This window comes from Mirounga leonina, unplaced genomic scaffold (assembly GCF_011800145.1).
Source record: "Mirounga leonina isolate KUSES-001 unplaced genomic scaffold, KU_Mleo_1.0 Mir_152, whole genome shotgun sequence".
NCBI classification, from domain to species: domain Eukaryota; kingdom Metazoa; phylum Chordata; class Mammalia; order Carnivora; family Phocidae; genus Mirounga; species Mirounga leonina.
The window spans coordinates 4,197,370-4,218,079 of NW_023270380.1; the positions used below are offsets into that span (position 1 = coordinate 4,197,370).

Here is a 20,710-nt window from a genome sequence, read left to right on the forward strand (position 1 = left end):
TGTCTCATGACCCAGTCTTATTTATTCATAGCTCTTATCTGAAATTCTTATTTGTCTACATTGACACCCTTAATGTTTGTGTTCTGTTTCATTCCCAAACTGGAATGTCAAGGATTTTATTAGTTTTGTTTACCACTCCCAATGCCTGGAACACAGCAAACACTCACCATCTGTCACATGCCTACATGAATCCCAAAAGGACACATTTTGATCTTAATGTAGATATTTACCTACATAAGGGTAAGGGAAGGGAAGGTTACAATGGATATTAGGAAATGCTCAATATACTTTTAAGCCAATGAATTTCACTTGTTGATAGCATCCCCCACTCTTGTTTTTTAAATGATGGGTTGATAATTTGTTACCTGTCATGTGTCCTGGGCACATGTGTAATACATATTCATTTCACCCAAATGCATTTCGTGCCTACGTGATGAAAGTACTATTCCAAATTTAAAAAGACAAACAGGTGGTCAGAAGCCTACCATCTGCAGGCATGCACATCTGGATTGTGATCTAAAAGTACAAAAACAGAAAGATGCAGGGGGGGGCTTCAGAGGAAGCTGAAATTGTGTGTGGGCGGATGGGCCACCTTAGGCAGCGTTAGCATCAGGTGGTACTTTGAGAGAGGGCTTTCTGGGGGAAAAGGGAGCTTGGGGTGAGTGTGAGAGGGTGGAAGGAGGCCAGACAGAGGAAGAAGAGGGCACCCCAAAGCACAGCAATGACGGGGAGAGCACCACCAGCTTGTTGGGGGCAAAGCCGGTGTCTTGGCTTGTCTGCATTCTAGAGCACACTGCAGGTGTAATAGGACATAATACTGGAGAAATCACTGGAGGCTCTATCCTGGATTGCTTCGAACATGGATTAAAGAGTTTGTTGTTTTTGTTCATTCACTGCTGAGCACCTCTTTGATAACAAAGGCCTCTTGTTCTTCAGCTGATCTAATTTGTTACCCTTTGGGACCTCTTTGGAGAACCGTCCTCTATGACAGTGGCTCCCAAACTTGAATAAAGGCTTATTAAAGCACAGACCCCTGGGCTGCAGCCCTAGAATTTCTGATTCCATAGTCGGGAGTGGGTCAGGAATTCACATTTCTATAAGTTTCCGGGTGATGCAGGTGTTCGGGCCCAGGCGGCACACTTTGAGAACCACTGACCTGGGGTCTGTCGGTTCTTGTACACACAGGCGAGCTACAGATAACCGGGCCCGACACACTGAGAGGAGACAAAGGGCACGTTTTGTCTGACACATTACGGGGCCTGCGTGGATGTGTGTGCATTTCTGTACCTTGATGACTTTTTCCTATAATAATTGTATTGCCCATGCCAGTGAAGAACGATTTCCTGAAGGATAGGGAACAGCAGATGATGTGCTTGCTGGTTCCTCTGTAGGGAACCTTGAGTTCTGTGCCCTAGGCCCCCTTTCCTTCAGGTACTTCTGGATGAATGGTTTGCTGAACTGAAAAGGACTCCATGTGCTTTGACTTAGAATATTTATTAGATTTTAGCCTTATTGTACAGTTTTAATGATTTTTCCTGTAAATTATACTTAACGTGTGTACTTATTATCTTTGTTTAGGTGCTTCGGAAGAGCCAAGACTTTCCCCTGATGGATCAGAACACAGAAAACCAAAGCAAATAAAATCGCCTAGTCAAGCCTACGTTGATCTACCTCTTTGGAAAGATGGCCAGAGAGAGAATCCAGTGGAACCTGGAAGCTGGGAGGAGGGACCATCTTTGAGCCCTGCTGCCAGCCCACCTCAGGTGACCCCTACAAATAATCGAAGCAGATCCCCCCAGAGGAAGAAGACAGAGTCTGCTCTGTATGGCTGCACCATGTTGCTGGCGTCAGTCGCTCTGGGGCTGGACATCAGAGAGCTCAATAAAGCACAGGCTGCCGAAGAACTGTTGCCCAAAGAAGAAAAGAAGAAACGTGAGGGAATCTTCCAGTGGGCTCCCAAGTCCCGAGGTGGCGCCAGTCCTTCCACAAGGCCACTGTCTACGGGCGAGAGGGCCAGCAGCCCACCCTTACTCCCTCCACCAAGCGCCATGAGCCTTCTGTCCATGCCCTCTCTTTCCACAAAGTGCTTGCTACAGACCGACAGTGAAGAGTTGTCTGAGGGCAGCTCACACATCGCTTCGGACCCTGAGATGCCCACTCCAGATTTTTGCGTTGCCATTGGAGGATGTAGTCTTGAGCCAACCTCCATGCCGAGACTTGAGACTGATCATAGTCGATGGAAAAATCTGTCTCCTCCTTTCCTAGAGCAAACGTGGGGGAATGTGCCTTATTATGCTTCTTCGAAAGAACGAGCATCACATCACAGACGAACCCTGTCCGATGGAAATGCTTTTCAGACCCCAAGTAGGTTGCATTAGTTGGATCAAAGTACAAATCACCACTATAGAGATTAGAATGTAAAGTTGTGTGGATATCTGCTTGTATCTTTTCCAAGTGATTACATTTACAAGCTTGTTTGCACAGTTAATACAGCTCCTTGAATTTTACCCTGCTCTTTTATTTGACTTTATTATTTGAATTCCAGGAAAAGCATAATTTGATCTCAGCAACGTCAGTATATAATAGCAAACTGAAACAGAACGAGCAGGTGGGGGATAACTGCCCCAAGCCCCTCACAGTAGAGAGGACAGGTCATTTGCCCACATCTGAACCAATGATTAGTTGGGAGAGCTGGAGCTGAAACTGGTCACCTAGCCTCCCCTGTGATAGGCGGTCTTCTGCGTCACCCGCCGTCATTGCTCAGCTTACGTGGAAATTTAGCAGGGGGAAGAGTCAAATGGCACGCTGTGCAGGGGTTGACTATTATTTCTTTTGTATATAAAGATAATTACAAATATATATCATGAGTATTAAATGAGGTCATGTATATGAAAAATGCTTTTTAGGTTGTACAGTGTTATCTATATGGTTAGTTGTAAAGTATATTAAAACTGAAACTGTTTCCATTCTCTTTCTTTTCCTCTGCTCTTCCAGCGCCCTACCCAGAAGTGATTTTTTTTTCAGTTTATTGTCGATTGTCTTTAGATAAATGTATTACTCTTTTGTAATACAGTAGACTGTTAGTAATTGATGACTGAACAAGGAGAAATCCTAGGACAGTAATCCCATGAGAAACCGTTCTTTTTCTCTTACTTATAAGCCAATAATTATTTGCTGGAGTGGTGATGAATCTGGTCTTCAGGATAAGAAAGAAGGGGCAACATATAAAATCTAAAATCTAACTGCTTTCTTGCTGCCATCCATTTTTTCAGATCATAATCTGAAAAATCTGAAGTTTCATCATGTGCCCTTCATTTAAAAACAAAACAAAACAAAAAAACCTTTATTCTCATCTAATCCGTCTGGAACCCCCCCCGTTTCTAAAACAGTTACAACGATCATTGGCCCAAGCACCATGAAGGCGATGCGGCTGTGTTTATGGTTCTAGTTTCCCTGGCGGAAACACTCTTTCCAACCTTGCAGTTACTTCTTCATAAACAAACACCGTATCCCAATAGTTTTAAAAGGTGTGTGTTGAGGGTGTTTTGCTGAAGCTCACTTGAAAGTGACTACCTAATTGATCCGGTCTCCTAGTTGCTTGTCTGGGTGTTGACGGGCTTCGAAGTCACGGTCTAATTGCACACCGTCTTTGCTTTCTCGAGCAGCTGGTGCAACCCTCAGCTCAGCCCCCGGAGCCTCGGACCTGCCCCCGGAGCGGGCTCTGGGGATGCCCCGGTGCTCCGCTGGTCCTCACGGTGACCGGCCAAGAGAGGCCCCGCCTGAAAAACAAAGAGCCGGCACCCCCGTGCCCCCGCCTCGCCTTGCGTCCTTCCGAAGCCGCACGGAGTCGCAGCCCGCCCCGCAGGCGCCCTCTGCCGGGCGGGGTCCGGGACCCACCAGCGCCGGTCCCCCCGGGGCCCGGGACAGAACTACACCCCACGTGCCTTCCCTCCTGGACGCTGACGCCGAAGGCCAGAGCAGGGACGGCACGGTGCCTTTGTGCAGCATGAAGAGCCGAGCTAGCCAACCGTCAGTGCATCACCCGGAGAAGGAGTTTCTGTCTTAAGTGCCTTATGTCGTTGGAGCATTTCTTTGTTTTGCGTTTAAGGTGAACAAATTAAAACAGCGTGTCTACCTTTGAACTGTTTCATGCTGCTGTGTTTTCGAAAGCTGTGGCCATGTTACTAAAGTACTAATGGATGTCAGCCTTCTCGGAAAAGTGTATGTGATTGCTGTTAGCTGTTGTTTTTTTGCTACTGGATTCTTACCTAGTAACTTGAAATGCACACGCGTGTAAGACAAGAAACGTGCAGCAATGTAAAGCTATGCTGGGTAGAATTACCTGAAGCGTAGTTGTAATGCTTCACTGGTTCTCATTGACATCCCCCAAAACCCAAATCGGGATGAGGTGCGCCATGTTTGTCCCTCCCTTCATTTTCTTCCCATTTGCCTTTCCTTCCTTCTCTTTCTTTCTTTTTTTTTTATTTCTTTCTCTTTTTTTTGTTATTTGTGCAACAAAAAGCCAAGAATAATGTGATATTAGTCACTAAAGGTATCTATTTAAAAAAAATTAAAGACTAGAATAGATGGAGAGCCAATGACACCCCTGAACTGAGCAGTAGGTTTGTCATGCATAGAGATGTCCAGGTGTCACACGGATTATGCCTATTTCTCTCTTTGAGGAAATTTTGCTGAATGTAACTTGTAAACGTTTTACTGAATGTAACTACTAAAAATGTTACCCATCAGAATCCCAAAACAGATTTTTAAAAGGTCAGTCATGGGCATTTGGCTAAAACCACATTATGTCCACCTGAGCGAGGCTAATCTGTGGGTTCTTCCCATAGAAATGGTTCTTGTTTTATCAGTAGCCACTTATTTGGTATCCAGACTATAAAGCTTTTTCATTTCGTAGTAGGATTTTTAAAAATTAAGTGACATATGTATTCACGTATTGTAAACATTCATGTCATTTAATTTTATTTTTCTCTCTATAAATGTATGGTTATTCTAACAATCCCAAATACCATTAGAGAGAAACACTGCCAAATCAAGAAACGGCAACACTGTTAGAATTTAAGTATTTTGTAGTTATCTTCACGTTTTAGTAAATTGTGGATAAAAGTTAGACATCTGCTAAGATAAGCTGATATGGTGGAAATGAGAAACATGGTTTATTTTCAGATACAGGCTTTTAAATGGATTTAGGGTAGCAGATCAGGATTTTAAATGATTTTATGAGTCATTTTATAAAATCATACCTCTATGATACAAATAGACTACTGAGTTATTAAACTACAGAAATGCTATCCAGGAGCTTGTAAATTTGTCTGGGTTCTTTGTTAAATTCATTATGCTTCCCTTCTGTCACTAGAATGTGGTTATTTTGGATGACAATAAATACTTAAAATTTTGCACATAAGGAAAAACTAAATTATAAACATCGCTTGACATTTCATTTAAAATTTTACCTTGGTTAAGGTTTACTGAATAACTGAAATGTCAGCAATTTAAATCAGCTGTGATAAAATATCTACCTATAGCAGAAAAAAGAAAATGATATTATTTGGCCACTAGAAACATCAAGTGACTTGGCAGGTATGCCCCAGAAGATGGTGAACAGAGCATAAAAAGGATTATGTTAACATAAGTGCATTCTACCCCAAGGAAAACAATCTTGGGTTTAAAATTCTTGCAGCAAAATCTCAGGTACTTAACTTTGTTTTGTCATATTATGGTCCATTCTCTGATTTGGCTTCACTTTTGGGAGATTGTTGAAGTACGAAATCAAAATTTTATTTCCTCAAAACTGTATCACATTTGAGACTATGGTTGGCTGCTTCATTATATATGCAGTCATTTGAGGGCATTATTTCCTGCTAAAGGTAAAGGAAATACATGCCTAAAATAGCACATGAAAGAAGTATAGAAACTCGCAGTTTCACTTCTGCCAAAACATCGTTTGTGTGTGTGCGTGTGTGTGTGAGTGAGGGGTGGAGGGTAGTGGTGGGTCTTCATCAGTCTCGTCCCTCTGCCCTGTTCCTGCTCCCATGTAGCTTCGTTTTAGTTAACTCTACATTATGATGAATTTAGAAACGAAGCTACATTAAAAAGATAATTGCGATACAAGGATTCAATCTCACGTGATGGCAAATAGTTGTGTTTTGCTGAGATCTGTTGTATATTTGCGATTTTCTATGTGTATTAGTATATTTAGCAGAATCTGGTTATTTATTTTCATGTAGACTTACTAGCTCGTTGAAAGAAAAATTAAGCTGATTACTATTAGTCAACGTTGAAGGTGCTCCCACTGCAGAAATTTAAGGCCTGAGCCTGTTATGCTGTATTATGAAGCCTTGTGACTGAAAAAGATGTTTACATATGTTGTCTATTTTTTTAATAAACTCTTTTTTTTATAGCTAATCTGCTTGCTCAGTGGCTTTCATCTGATGATTGTGACTATAGTTTGTAGTGGTTTATTTTGTATTTAATAAGGAAAAGTACGTTAGTAAAGATCATTGATGCTTAATAAGCCAGGTATTAGCCTGCTAACTTCATTAAACTAAAGATCGCTAAGTGAGTCATAGGATTAAATACTTTCTAAAATTTTATTTATTTATTTTTTAAAGATTTATCCATCTATTCTAGAGAGAGAGAGAGAGAGAGAGTGCACGGGGAGGGGCAGAGGGAGAAGGAGAGAGAAACTCTAGCAGACTCCTCGCTGAGTTCAGAGCCTGACACAGGACTCAGTCTCATGACCCTGAGATCAGGACCTGAGCCGAAAACAAGAGTCGGACGCTTAACTGACTGTACCACTCAGGGGCCCCTGGGATTAAATGCTTTTTAAAAAGTATAATGAAGTTCTTTATTTAAAATGTTTGGTGTACATATGCATTGAAAAGTTGCGTTTCATTGAGAATTTTGCAGTTCCATCTTTTCAGAAGGCATGCTTTTGCAACATGAAATTAGTATGAGCTAAATCTCTGTTGATGCAGCAGGAATGTGATTAATGAGACATGCTAATTATTAACATGCTTGAATCAGAAGAATTTTAAGAATCATGAAGCATTCAGTAATTCTTACTTAGCAATGGAAACTTGTGTGGATCAAGAAACAGATCATAGTATCTCATGCAGATCCAAGCATCACCGTGCCACATGAGAGGGATGGAAGTGTGACATCCATTGCATATCTGTGTTAGTGACCCTCCTAGGTGCCTGTAAATATCTTCAATAAAATTTGTGAGGCAAGTGTAGTATCCTTATTTCATTAGGAATGAAATAGACACAGAGAAGTTTGTAGATTTCCAAAGACCCAACCTGTCTAGTCCCTACCATCTACCTGTTCACACCTGTTGTAACCAACCATACACATAGTAGAGAAGATGGAGATGTCTGAAGTGTAAGTTTTGTAAATGGAATCCAAAGCTAAGGTAATTTTTCATCAAAAAGTTCAGAAGTCTAGAAATGTATGAGTACTTAAAAGCAAAGCTAACAGTGGTTAATACAGTGGGATACTTTTTAAGTAAATGTGAAATGAAACCGAAAATACTAAAACATGCATACCTAATAGGTCAACTCAGAAAAATGGCATATTCTGTTCAGTAGGTCTATACATATGAAGTTATTTAAGAACAGCAATGTAAATGTATAATAATCAGGCAGAAGCTGTCTATACTCTTCTGAAAAGGCCAACATGCTAAAACACAGTGAAAGATGAAGCTTTTATAAATGAAAAATGTAATAATTTCCATACAGTGGAGCAATTATTACCTATGTTTTTACATCCAAACAAAACAGGTAGGCTGAATTAGGGAGCTTCCGTATGCTGACAGACTCACTGAGTGGCCCCTGAGGTCCTGGGAAAGACAAAAGGATTTAGTGGTGAGCAACAGAGACAAACCTATGGACTCTGTCTGCATAATTCTTAAGATCTAGTAAGAAAGACATTGAATGAGCAACTAAGCAGGGCCAGCTTCGTGGGCATGTGACTTGTGCCATTCAGAACTCAGTGCCCAGAAGTTTCCTGAGCTTGATGCTAATGCTTTGCTACCATCATCTTGAATTCCTTAGTAAATTTAGAACAGGGACCCCTCATTTTTGCACTGGATCCCACAAAATATGTGCCCAAACCCAACTACAAGTGAAATGAGTTATAAAAGTGTGAAGTAGTCACTGCTTTGTTAGTACTGGAAGAGTGATCTAATCTGAGGGATTCAGGGAAGGTGGAAGGAAGCCAGACCCCAGCTGGGGGAGAGGTACTCCCCAGTCACTAGCTTGTGGGAGGCCCTTGACTCTTTTTACTCTTGCTGCTTTCCAGGTTTCTCTTTGTTTCTGGCTTTCAGTATTTTTACCTACCATGAGGGGTCTTGGTGTAGATCTTTTTCTAGACTGTGTATCCTGCTTGGACTTTGTTTAATTACTTGGATGTGTAGGTGAATGTTTTCAGCAAATTTGGGGCTTTCAGCTGTCATTTACTCAAATATTTTTTATGCTCCTTTTCCTCTCTCCTTCTGGTACTCCCATTACACATATGTTGCTGTACTTAATGGTGTCCCACATTTCTCTGCAATTTTCCATTCATTTTTATTCATTCTTTTTTTTTTCAGATTACATAATCTATATTGATCTCTCTTCAAATTCTCTTATTCTTCTGTTCATATCTACTGTCAAGCCCATCTAGTGTTTTTTCACTTTAGTTACTGTATTTTTAACTCTAAAATTTCCATTTGATACTCTTTTTTATAATGTTTATCTCTTTATTGATTCTCTTGCTGATGAGAGTCATCATATCTTCCCTTACATTAATCGTGTTCTCCCTTAGTTCGTTGAACATATTTATAATGGCAGCTTGGAAGCCTTTGTGCAGTCTGAAATCTTTCACAGGCCATTTCCATTCCCTCCTCTTCCCCCCAGTATGTAGGTCATACTTTCCTGCTTCTTTGCCTATCTCATATTTTTGTTGTTGTTGTTGAAAACCAGACATTTTAGGAAATGCATTGTAGCAGCTGTGGATAATGATTTCCCTTACCCCCTCTCCAGGTCTTGCTTTGTTGTTTTTGTTTGGTTGTTTGGTTGGTTAGTGATTTGGCTAGACTATTTTAGTGAGGTCTCTTTTCCCCTACAGTTTGAAGCCTTTGGTGTCACTCCTCAGAAGGTGTAGCCTTGGTGTGCACACAGCCACCCTGGGATAACACAGTTTTAGCACGATTCCCTTTGACCTTCTCTCCCACTGATCTCTCAGTTATGCTGCGTGCTTCATTTGGTATTACACCCAGCTGTTAGGCTCCAATAATTGCTGACTGGTTGCTCTATTATTTTTTATTATGCCTGGGGCACAAATTGCTCTGCAGTCTATTCCAATTAATTTCAGACACGGGTAGTTTGGGGGCCGATCTTTAAAGCTTTGTTCTGACCCCAGGCAGGATCTTATTTGATGCCTTTTTGCCTGATTTTCTCTGATAAACCAGCTGATCTGTGGTTTAGCTTATTGCTCTTAATTAAGAGGAGCCATGGTTTTTGAGAATGCTCTTAGGTTTGAACATCCCCACACTGTGTTTTAAATAAAATTAATTCCTTTGGTGAAAAATTTGCAGCTCTGTTCTTGTGTAACGTCTCCTGCCTGAGCAAAATATCTGAGCCATACTCTGGGCACTGGGTAGAGTGGTAACTGTGATCTTCCTGGCTTGCTTCTTTCAGAGTAGAACCAATGTCCTCCAAGTGAATTCGTGTAAAAATATTTATGAATCCAATATTCTCACTGGGGTAGAGCCTTACCCTGTAAGTGGGAGCTGGATAGAGGAAGGGAAGCCTTGACCTCTTGGTCACACTCAACTAGGAAGTTAACCTCTTAAACACAGAGTTGGAGAGGATGAGAAATGCTGGTGTCCTATGTCTCCCACTGAAATACCTGCTGCCTTGATTGGAAGCTGGCAGAGGGAGACAGGAGGGAGTCCTGTCTTTTTGGCCAAACCTGATTGGAATGGAGCTTCTGCCAAGCTGAGCTAGGTGGGGGTGGGGTCAGGTGGAGGGAGCAGGCCATAGCTCAAATGTCACAGGCTCTCACTGTTCTTACCAAGATTTAGTGTATTTTTGAATAAATACTTATTTATTTGCTATATGCCCTTAAGACATTTCCAGACACGGGGTGCCTGGGTGGCTCAGTCGTTAAGTGTCTGCCTTCGGCTCAGGTCATGATCCCAGCGTCCTGGGATCGAGCCCTGCATCGGGCTCCCTGCTCAGCGGGAAGCCTGCTTCTCCCTCTCCCACTCCCCCTGCTTGTGTTCCCTCTCTCGCTGTGTCTCTCTGTCAGATAAATAAATAGATAAAATCTTTAAAAAAAAAAAAAAAAGACATTTCCAGACGCTTTAAATTTTTTTAAGGTAGTTTTCACCAGTATGCTCCTCATATAGCTATCCCATAAGTGGAATCTCTCATTATATTTCACAAAGCTGATCATTAACTCCTTTGGGAGCATTTTCTCCGATTGGCTTATATAACACCACACATCGAAATTTATGTTTTTTAGCCCATGGCCCTAAATGCATCTCAAGGCAAATCACTCTGGGTTTTCTATCACCAGCCTTGTCCTAATCTTAGAGCTCCATTTAATATATTTTCTGTGGCTTACTTCTCCTCTCCCCTTGTATGTCTAAGGGGCATCTCAACCGAGATGTGGCCCAACGTTCTTGATTCACTGCCTTCCTTAAATCTGCTCTTCCCTCAGCCTTCCTCCCAGTAAACAGCACCAGCATGAAGGAGTTAGAGGACAACCCTGAACAGCCATTCTATAATGTCCAGCAATGTCATGATTGTACTTATGTCACTTACAGTCATTTAATAACTATTTGTAGAATTGGATGAATGATTCCCATTTTACAGACGAAGAAACTGAAGCTTAGGGAGATCAAGTAAATTGCTGGATCTGAATCCAGTCTGAGTCCAGTTTATGCTTTTAGGTTTAAAAAGTTTGTTAACTGTTAAATAGTTGATTTTCAATAAATGTTACTGTTAACATGTTGATCAAAGGATAGTTGAAAGAAAGTAGTATAAACTATAGTTGGAATGTGACTTTGGGGCATTATTGTGGAGGACTTTGAATACTAGGCTAAGGATTTGGCACTGTATTTTGCATTATAAAGGAATAATTATAGGTTTTGATTTAGAATGTGTATTGGGATTCTCCAGAGAACCAGAACTAACACACACACACAGACACACATACACACACACACACATGCATGTATAAGAAGGGATTTATTTTAAAGAATTGGTTCACATGATTTGGGGCTGGGAAGTTTGAATTCCTAGGTAGGCCAAGCAGGCTGGAGACCCAGGGAAGAGTTGATGTAGCTTGAGTCAGAAGGCTTTCTTGGAGGCAGTATTCTGAGACCAAGGTGTTGGCAGGTTGATTTCTTCTGAGGCCTCTAGTTGGCTTGTAGATCTTCTTTCTGTGTCTTAATATGGTCTTTCCTCTGTAAATATCTGTGTCTCAATTCCCTCTTTTAGTAAGGACACCCATCATATTGGATTAGGGCTCACTCTAATGACTCATTTTGACTTAATTAACTCTGCAAAGGTAATCCCTAATACAGTCACATTCAGAGATATTGGGTGTTAGGGTTTCAACATACGAATGGGGGGGACACAATTCATTACATGACAGACTGGAACATGTTTCAAAATATTAAATATGACAGTTGTGTGTAAAACAGAGGGCAGAACTAGAGCCACAGAGGAGATCTCATCAGATATACTAGCAAGACCCAAGAGGAAAAGGAGCACGTGAGAGCAAGTTTCCAATCTCCAAACTGGGGACTATTGGCTGCAGAGGGCAAAGAAGAGCAAGAAGTCAGGTAGGGCAGAAGAGTTAACTGCATGGGAGGTTGAGGGCCATCCACAAGAACTGAGGCGCTGAGAGGAGAATTGGCACTTAGATAAATTGAGGGTGTTTTTTGGACAGGTACAGTTTGCAGTTCTGAGTGACCAAAAATTCTGGAGATATCCAACTGGCAGGTGCAGCTGGAATTTGACACAGATACTGGAATTGGAGAGAGATTCTGGACTCATCTGAATTTTAATGGTAGTGGAAGGTGCTGAATGGCTCTGAAGAAGAATGTAAAGAGAAGCAAGCTGGAGAAAGCTCTCTGGAAAGAGTGAAAAGAGCAAATAATGCAAAGAGGCCAGGCAACCCATGGGTAAAAAAGACCCAGAGAAGAGAAAGCAGTGGAAGCTCATGTCACAGCTTCTCAAATACCTCCCCTGATCCATAACAAAACTTTATAGGTTAATATTATCTGAGAATGGGCTCATTCTTGGGTGGTATCAACACAGATATTCCTCCTAACTGGAAGTGGGTGCTCATCAGTTGTATTAAAAGAAGCAGCCCTGTTGAGTTCTGCCTACCAACAAAATCCCAAAGGGGCTCTGTCAGAGGAATGCAGTACCATGACCCAGAGCCTACCACCCTCTGTTACTTTTCCTCCTTTCTGTTCTTTCCTAGAGTGTAAAGATACAGCATAATGGCACAAACCACATATAAAAGTTCTCTACCCCTAAAACTGTAGGATAGGAAACTAATACTATTTTTACTACTATTTGATCTCAGACAGACTAATATTCCAGGCCTCGATGGCCATCTTGCCTCTTGCCACTCCCTACAAAATGGCCACTGGATCTGTTCAGTGATGTCATTTTACTGCTGGTGATGGTCCAGTCTAGCCCTTTTGTTTAGTAGCAGGAGATACCACTAGGACACATCTGTAGAGATCAACAAAAATGGGCTGCTGACAAGGAACAACAAGGAGGTACAATGTTCTCACTCTGGATGTCAAAAAGTCAGAACACATTCTCGCATCTCTCCAAAAAGTTTTAAGTCAATTATTAAGGAATGTTTTCCAACAGAAATACATATCTAATTTTATTACATACGTCTATAGAAAAGTATTTATTGGAAAAAAAAAAGACTGCTATAAGAATAAAAGGGTTTTCTTTTTAAGGTGTTTGATCATGTGAGTTACAGTGATCCTTGGTCATGTAAAAGCTCTAACTAAAAACTAGAAAAATCTCTACATCTTACGGCTTAATAAGTATTGACATTCTCAATAAGCCAAGTCTTTTCTCTGAAATAGGTAGTTATTTACAAGAGGTGCAAATGTGGTTCAAATCAATGAATTGGTAATTGTTTCTCCAATCTCTTCATCACCCAAAGCCAAAGTACTTGTTTCAAAAATTGAATTGTTTGCGTTATTTGCTTTGGATTTTCTGCTTTCTGCACACTAGATGGCACTATATACAAACTATTTCACAGACAGGGAAGGCCAACGTAGCTTGATTGTTTGAAAAATTGTAGCCAAATTTATACCCTTAGAAGAAAAAGCAAAAATAATGGATGTGATTTGGGTATCAGGAAAATGAAGGGATCAAAGGAAAATTATTTTTTCAGTGATGGTTACACTAGAACAAAAAGGTGATCTTTATAAAGTGATCTTTTAAAATATGTCTATTCCAAGTAGGGAGACGAGGAAGTTTTATAGCTGCAAACTACATCAAATCTCCAAATGTTTATATGCAGCCCAGGCAGAATTGAACCAAAATGTCCCAAGTAGGTGTTCCACCATCATTAGACACTGGCTGAAAACAGAATTCCTCTGCAGCTCAAATACATCCAGAACCCATAAAAAATATCTACTTAAAACCCATCTCAAAACCCATCTAGGGGCGCCTGGGTGGCTCAGTTGGTTGAGCGACTGCCTTCGGCTCAGATCATGATCCTGGAGTCTCGGGATCAAGTCCCGCATCGGGCTCCCTGCTCAGCGGGGGGTCTGCTTCTCCCTCTGACCCTCTTCCCTCTCGTGCTCTCTGTCTCTCATTCTCTCTCTCAAATAAATAAATAAAATCTTAAAAAAAAAAAACATCTAAAAATATCTACTTAAGAAATGTTCCCCATTGGGGCACCTGGGTGGCTTAGCCGGTTAAGCATCTGCCTTTGGCTCAGTTCATGATCCCGGGGTCCTGGGATCGAGCCCCAAGTCAGGCTCCCTGCCAGCAGAGTCTGCTTCTCCCTCTCACTCTCCCCCTGTCCTCTCTCTCTCCCTCTGCTCCTCCCTCTGCTTGTGCTCTCTTGATCTCTCTCAAATAAGTATAAATAAAATCTTTTTTAAAAAAGAAATATTTCCCATTGTGGGCCAGAAAATAATATTACACGGTATATTAATTATACTTCAATTTTTAAAATCTATTCCCTAATATTCACTTAATTAATACAAACTAACCACATACTGTGTCCTATAATGGACACTGTGGGAGCACATGACACACACACATATTTAAATATACAAAATACAATAATACTGATTCAAAGGGGCACATCACCTGGATGTTTATAGCAGCATCATCAACAGTTGCCAAATCATGGAAAGAGCCCACCAACTGTCCATCAACTGATGAATGGATAAAGAAGATGTGGTATATATATGCAATGGAATATTACTCAGCCATAAAAAAGAATGAAATCTTGTCCTTTGCAATGAGGTGGATGGAGCTGGGGTATATTACACTAAGCAAAATCAGTCAGAGAAAGACAAATACCATGTGGTTTCACTCATATGTGGAATTTAAGAAACAAAACAGATGAATATAGGAGAAAGAAAAAAAAGAGGTAGGCAAACCATAACACAGACTATAGAGAAGGAACTGAGGGTTGCTGGAGGGGTGGAGGGGGAATGGTTTAAATGGGTTATGGGGCTTAAGGAGGGCACTTGTGATGAGCACTAGGTGTTTTTATAAATAATGAATCTCTAAACTCTACTCCTAAAACCAATATTACACCATATATTAACTAACTAGAATCTATATAGAAACTTGAAATGTAAAAAAATAAGTATACACAACAACATACCTATACACCCAACATGTGCATACTTATACACATAATACACACAACATATAACATATACACACTTATAATACATACCACACACAACATATTTACATACACAAACACAACACGCTTAAACACACAATACACAACTACATAACTCATACAACATATACACACAACACATACTTAAACATATAATACATACTCACACATAAATACATATTCATACACACACTCACAACACCTAGTATGTACACACAAAAAATACACACACACACACACACACTCATACACCCAACACCCAACACCAACACCTTCAAAGGAAGGTACCACCCAAAACAAAGGAAGGGTTCAGAGGGAATCCTCTGGATCACAACTTGCCTTGGCCTCTCTCTGGTCATTATCTTATGCTTATAGGATATACAAAGGGTGATTTTAAAACCTTTAATTTTAACATTTTCCTCATTAACAGAGAGTAGTAAAAATAAGGAATACACTAATACTTTTTACAGTTTAAAGACTCCAACCCCTCTTATGCATCATAAAAATATATAGGAGATCATGGTAGGAATCTGTTTGTTTTGGTCATGACACTGTGTTTACAATACTCTTCAGTGCATTTAATTATCGCAAATTATCCTGAAATGTTCTGGGCAAGTGTAGTTCCTGTCCCTATGGAAGTTAGCTTTTTTTAAAGCATGCCCAGTGTTAAAGCCTATAAAATAGGCGTCCGAGGGTGTTTTAATTGTTGGCATCACTGTTTTTTTAGGCCAACACCCCATGTTCTACTGATCTGACTCTGTATATCAACTCTTTTAATTCCATTATGTGTTCTCAAGACTTTTACCATTATTAAAAGTAAAGTCAAGCAATACCTTTCTTCTTTTAAAGATAGATACTGGCTTTACATGTGTTAATTATATTCACCTTTCTGTGATGGACATCACATCTTAAAGGTCTATATCCATACACTTCCTCCAAATCCAGAAGGTTCGAGAAGTGGCAGGGTTCCATAAACCACATTTTTTTTTAAAGATTTTATTTATTTATTTGACAGGGAAAGACACAGTGAGAGAGGGAACGCAAGCGGGGGAGTGGGAGAGGGAGAAGCAGGCTTCCCGCTGAGCAGGGAGCCCGATGCAGGGCTCGATCCCAGGACCCTGGGACCATGACCTGAGCCGAAGGCAGACGCTTAATGACTGAGCCACCCAGGCGCCCCATAAACCACATTTTAAATGTGCCATTTTGTCCCCACACCTTCCCACTGTCCCCTGAGATGGAGGAATTTTGTGAAATAACACTATTGGTATGCTCTATAAGACTTGATTGGTAATCTAAAGTCCAAGTGCTTAATAAGCTCTTTATGATTACAAAAGAAATACAGGCTTAACTGAGAAAACATGGAACCCATGGTAAAACACAAAGAAAATAATGCACAGTCATGTCACCCAGAGATAGCCACAGGTTACCATATCATCCAAATTTTCCAGTTTTCATTCCACTTATCAAGAGATACAAGAACGGGTATATGAAAACAAAACATACTGTACTCGCCTTTTCATGCAGCCTTCCATGCAGTACATTTCCATTGTCAATAAATGGTTTCTTACAACATGAGCTTTAGTGGCTGTAGAGTATTTCTGTATTATGACTTTATCATAATTTACTATTTATCACCATTATGTGAAACAGTCTGATGAGCATCCTTTTTTAGCATCATGTGATTGTTTAGAGTACAGATGTAAAACCAAATTGCCTGGCTTCAAATCTTTGCAATGCGACCCACAAACTAACTGGGCACTCTTCTTTTTTCCCAAATTTTATTGCTATGCTAACCACCATACATTACATCGTTAGCTTTTGATGGTGTTCCATGATTCATTGTTTGTGCATAACACCCAGTGCTCCATGCAGAATGTGCCCTCCTCAATACCCACCACCAGGCTAACCCATCCTCCCACCCCCCTCCCCTCTAGAACCCTCAGTTTGTTTTTCAGAGTCCATCGTCTCTCATGGTTCATTTCCCCCTCTGATTCCCCCCCTTCATCCTTCCCCTCCCGCTACCTTCTTCTTCTTCTTCTTCTTTTTTTTTTTCTTAACATATATTGCATTATTTGTTTCAGAGGTACAGATCTGTGATTCAACAGTCTTGCACAATTCACAGTGCTCACCATAGCCCATAACCTCCCCAGTGTCTATCACCCAGCCACACCATCCCTCCCACCCCCCACCACTCCAGCAACCCTCAGTTTGTTTCCTGAGATTAAGAATTCCTCATACCAGTGAGGTCATATGATACATGTCTTTCTCTGATTGACTTATTTTGCTCAGCATAACACCCTCCAGTTCCATCCACGTCGTTGCAAATGGCAAGATCTCATTCCTTTTGATGGCTGCATAATATTCCATCGTATATATACACCACATCTTCTTTATCCATTCATCTGTTGATGGACATCTCGGCTCTTTCCACAGTTTGGCTATTGTGGACATTGCTGCTATAAACATCAGGGTGCACGTACCCGTTCGGATCCCTACGTTTGTATCTTTGGAGTAAATACCCAGTAATGTAATTGCTGGATCATATGGTAGCTCTATTTTCAACTTTTTGAAGAACCTTTATACTGTTTTTCAGTGGTTGCACCAGCTTGCATTCCCACCAACAGTAACTGGGTACTCTTGAGTGAGTTTTGTAAACTCCAAAGCCTTATTTTCCTAGTCTGTAAAAAATGTAACAATAGTAGTACCTATCTTAGACAGTTCAGAGAGGATTAAATGAGATAATGCATGCAAATGTGTAGCACAGTACCTGGCACAGAGTAATCTGTCAATAAATGTTAACCATTATTCTTATTAAACATCTTTTGCATACATCAAATGATTGCCTTGAATGGGAATTACTGGGTCATAGGTATGCACAATTCATAATTCTGAACACTGATTTGAAAGCTAACTCTTTAATATTAAAAAGTGAAAGACACCTAACATTCTGGGGCACTGACTTCTTGGAGTATCTAATGGAACCCATGGGCCTGCTCCCCGGAGAAAGTATCCACATATACAACATTTTCATATAATTGGGGAAATTCTGAAGTGCATTTATGGATCATAAAATATTTCTTAGATCTCATATAAAGATACATTGATTTTAATGTGTAATCAATGTATCTTTTCCATTTTCTTATTCCATATATTTCTACGGAATTTTATCTATTTTAAGTGTCTAAAGGCATTTATGTGACATTTACATGACATCAACATAATAGCTTTCAGTAACTCTGAACCATCAATGCTATTTTATCAATGATTATATAATTTTCTTAATATTTCCTTTTCTCTAGCTTACTTTATTATAAGAATACAGTATATAATACATACAATTTACAAAATATGCATTAATTGACCATGTATCAATACGGTCAACAGCAGGCTATTAGTAAAGTTTTTATTTATTTATTTATTTATTTATTTATTTATTTATTTATTTAAGACAGAGAGAATGAGAGAGAGAGAGCACATGAGAGGGGGGAGGGTCAGAGGCAGAAGCAGGCTCCCCGCCGAGCAGGGAGCCCGATGCGGGACTCGATCCCGGGACTCCAGGATCATGACCTGAGCCGAAGGCAGTCGCTCAACCAACTGAGCCACCCAGGCGCCCAGTAGTTAAGTTTTTAGGGAGTTAAAAGTTAAATGCAGATTTCTGACTATGTGGGGTTAACGCCAAACTTGCTCAAGAGTCAACTGTTTTTCTGATTATTCAAATCATGACAAGCAAGCATTTTTTTTTTCTATTTCTTTTTCCCCAGTTATGGTGCCTAGAATCTTCCTCAAAAACAGTCAGAAATTAAAGCTTTCAAAGAAAGCAAATTGAGGTTCCATATTTTCTAACCTTTTTGTTTCAGCAGTGAGACCTTTTTATTAAGCAAAATTTTACTTAGAACTTTAGTAATACAGATTTAAAAAATTTTTGTCAGTAAAAATATTGGATGTTGTAAAATCAAAACATGTATTTGTTATAAAACCAATGGATGAGAACTATAAGTCCTCCTTAAAGAAAACAAAATTTTAAATTGGAGTTTCAATGACAGTTGATATTTTAAATTAGTAATAGTATACAATTTATCTCAATAGTTCATTTTGGTTGAACAGAAATTGAGAAAATCCTCATTCACACATAAGTGTCAGCAAATGGAATTTTTTTGCCAAACAATAATCCTTGCAACCTCAGAATGCATTTTAATTAAGTTGACTTAGTAACCTGAGAAAGGAATGATAGAAATTATTTTACTTTAAATTGGCTTACTAATGATATCGAATGATTACACCAATTTCATATGATAAATAAAAAAGATGGGCCCAAAAGAAACTCCAAAACTTACAGGAAGTGCTGAAGTTATTATACTTTGAATTATCTTACATTAATCTGCTGAATTTTCACTTTAATGAGAATAAGAGCTGTGTGGATACTTTTGTCAAGAAACTATTTAAGCATAAAGCATGTGTGCCATAATAATAACATGATTTTATTTATTTATTTGACAGAGAGAGACACAGCGAGAGAGGGAACACAAGCAGGGGGAGTGGGAGAGGGAGAAGCAGGCTTCCCGCTGCTCAGGGAGCCCGATGCGGGGCTTGATCCCAGAACCCTGGGATCATGACCTGAGCCAAAGGTAGACACTTAACAACTGAGCCACCCAGGCACCCTATGCAAAAATTGATTTTAAAAATACGAAGAACGAGATCATAATCCTCCCAAGTAACATAATAATTAGGAGAAATTCAAGTACAGATGCACAAATGTTAGAAGTTTATGCCCTAACACAAAATAAGCTAATTTCTATGTGGCCTCCAAACTCCTCTTGAGTGTTTGACTAAATATCAGTTTGTATATGCATAGAGTAAAGGTCCATAAGGCCAGACCAAAAACAGCTTCCAGGAAAATAGCAACTGCTGGGAAGGCTAGGTATGCCCCCACCCAGATCACACAGAGAAATAGGGCTGAGAATCATTTATGTTCTCATCAGCTGCAGTGGAGAGACCTTACTGAAAACAAAGACATTCAGTAGAGACCTTAGAGACCTTAGAGACCTTAGAAGGGCAATCCTTTAATAGGGAAGCTGAACTAGCCCTAGGGAAAGGCTCTTCTAGAGCCATCCTAAAAATGTTTAAAAACAAGTCTCCAAAGGACCAAACTGATCTGCAAATAAAGACCTGACAGGACAAAGCCCAATACTCTTAAAAAAATACAACAAAATTCAGAGTTCAGCAATATAAAATCCACAGTGTCCAGAACCCAATTTAAAAAATTAACACACATGCTAAGAAACAGGAAAATACAACCCATCACCAGGAGAAAAAATAACCAATAGAAACAGATCCATAAATAACAGAGATGATAGAATTAGCCAATAAGGATGTTAAAACCTTTTATAAATGTGCTCAATATGCTCAGTGATTTAAAGGAAAACATGAACATTATGAGACTAGAAATAAAAGATATAAAAATACATAATAGACACTATCAACAGAATGAAAAAGCAATGCACATAATGGGAGAAAATATATGCAATCATATATCTGATAAGGGGTTAATATCCAGAATATATAAAGAACTCCTGCAACTCAACAACAACAATTTTAAAAAGGATGCAAAAACTTGAATAGATGTTTCTCCAAAGAAGATAAACAAATGGCCAATAAGCACATGAAAAGATGTCATTAGGGAAATGTAAATCAAAACCAGAATGAGATTTCATTTTTGGATAGCTATTAGAAAGAAGAAAATGGAAGAAGAAGAAGAAGAAGAAGAAGAAGAAGAAGAAGAAGAAGAAGA

The 20,710-nt window shown here is 39.8% G+C and overlaps 1 protein-coding gene across 1 annotated transcript in view; it reads left to right on the forward strand.

The window, feature by feature from the left end:
* The window catches only part of MAP3K21 (mitogen-activated protein kinase kinase kinase 21), a 57,896-nt gene extending 51,457 nt beyond the window's left edge, over nucleotides 1–6,439 (forward strand). The window contains exons 9-10 of the mRNA XM_035008473.1: nucleotides 1,579–2,364; nucleotides 3,666–6,439. Coding sequence (XP_034864364.1) covers nucleotides 1,579–2,364; nucleotides 3,666–4,066 — 1,187 coding nt within the window. The 3' untranslated portion in view covers nucleotides 4,067–6,439. The remainder of the gene's footprint in view (nucleotides 1–1,578; nucleotides 2,365–3,665) is intronic.
* Nucleotides 6,440–20,710: the final 14,271 nt, after the last annotated feature.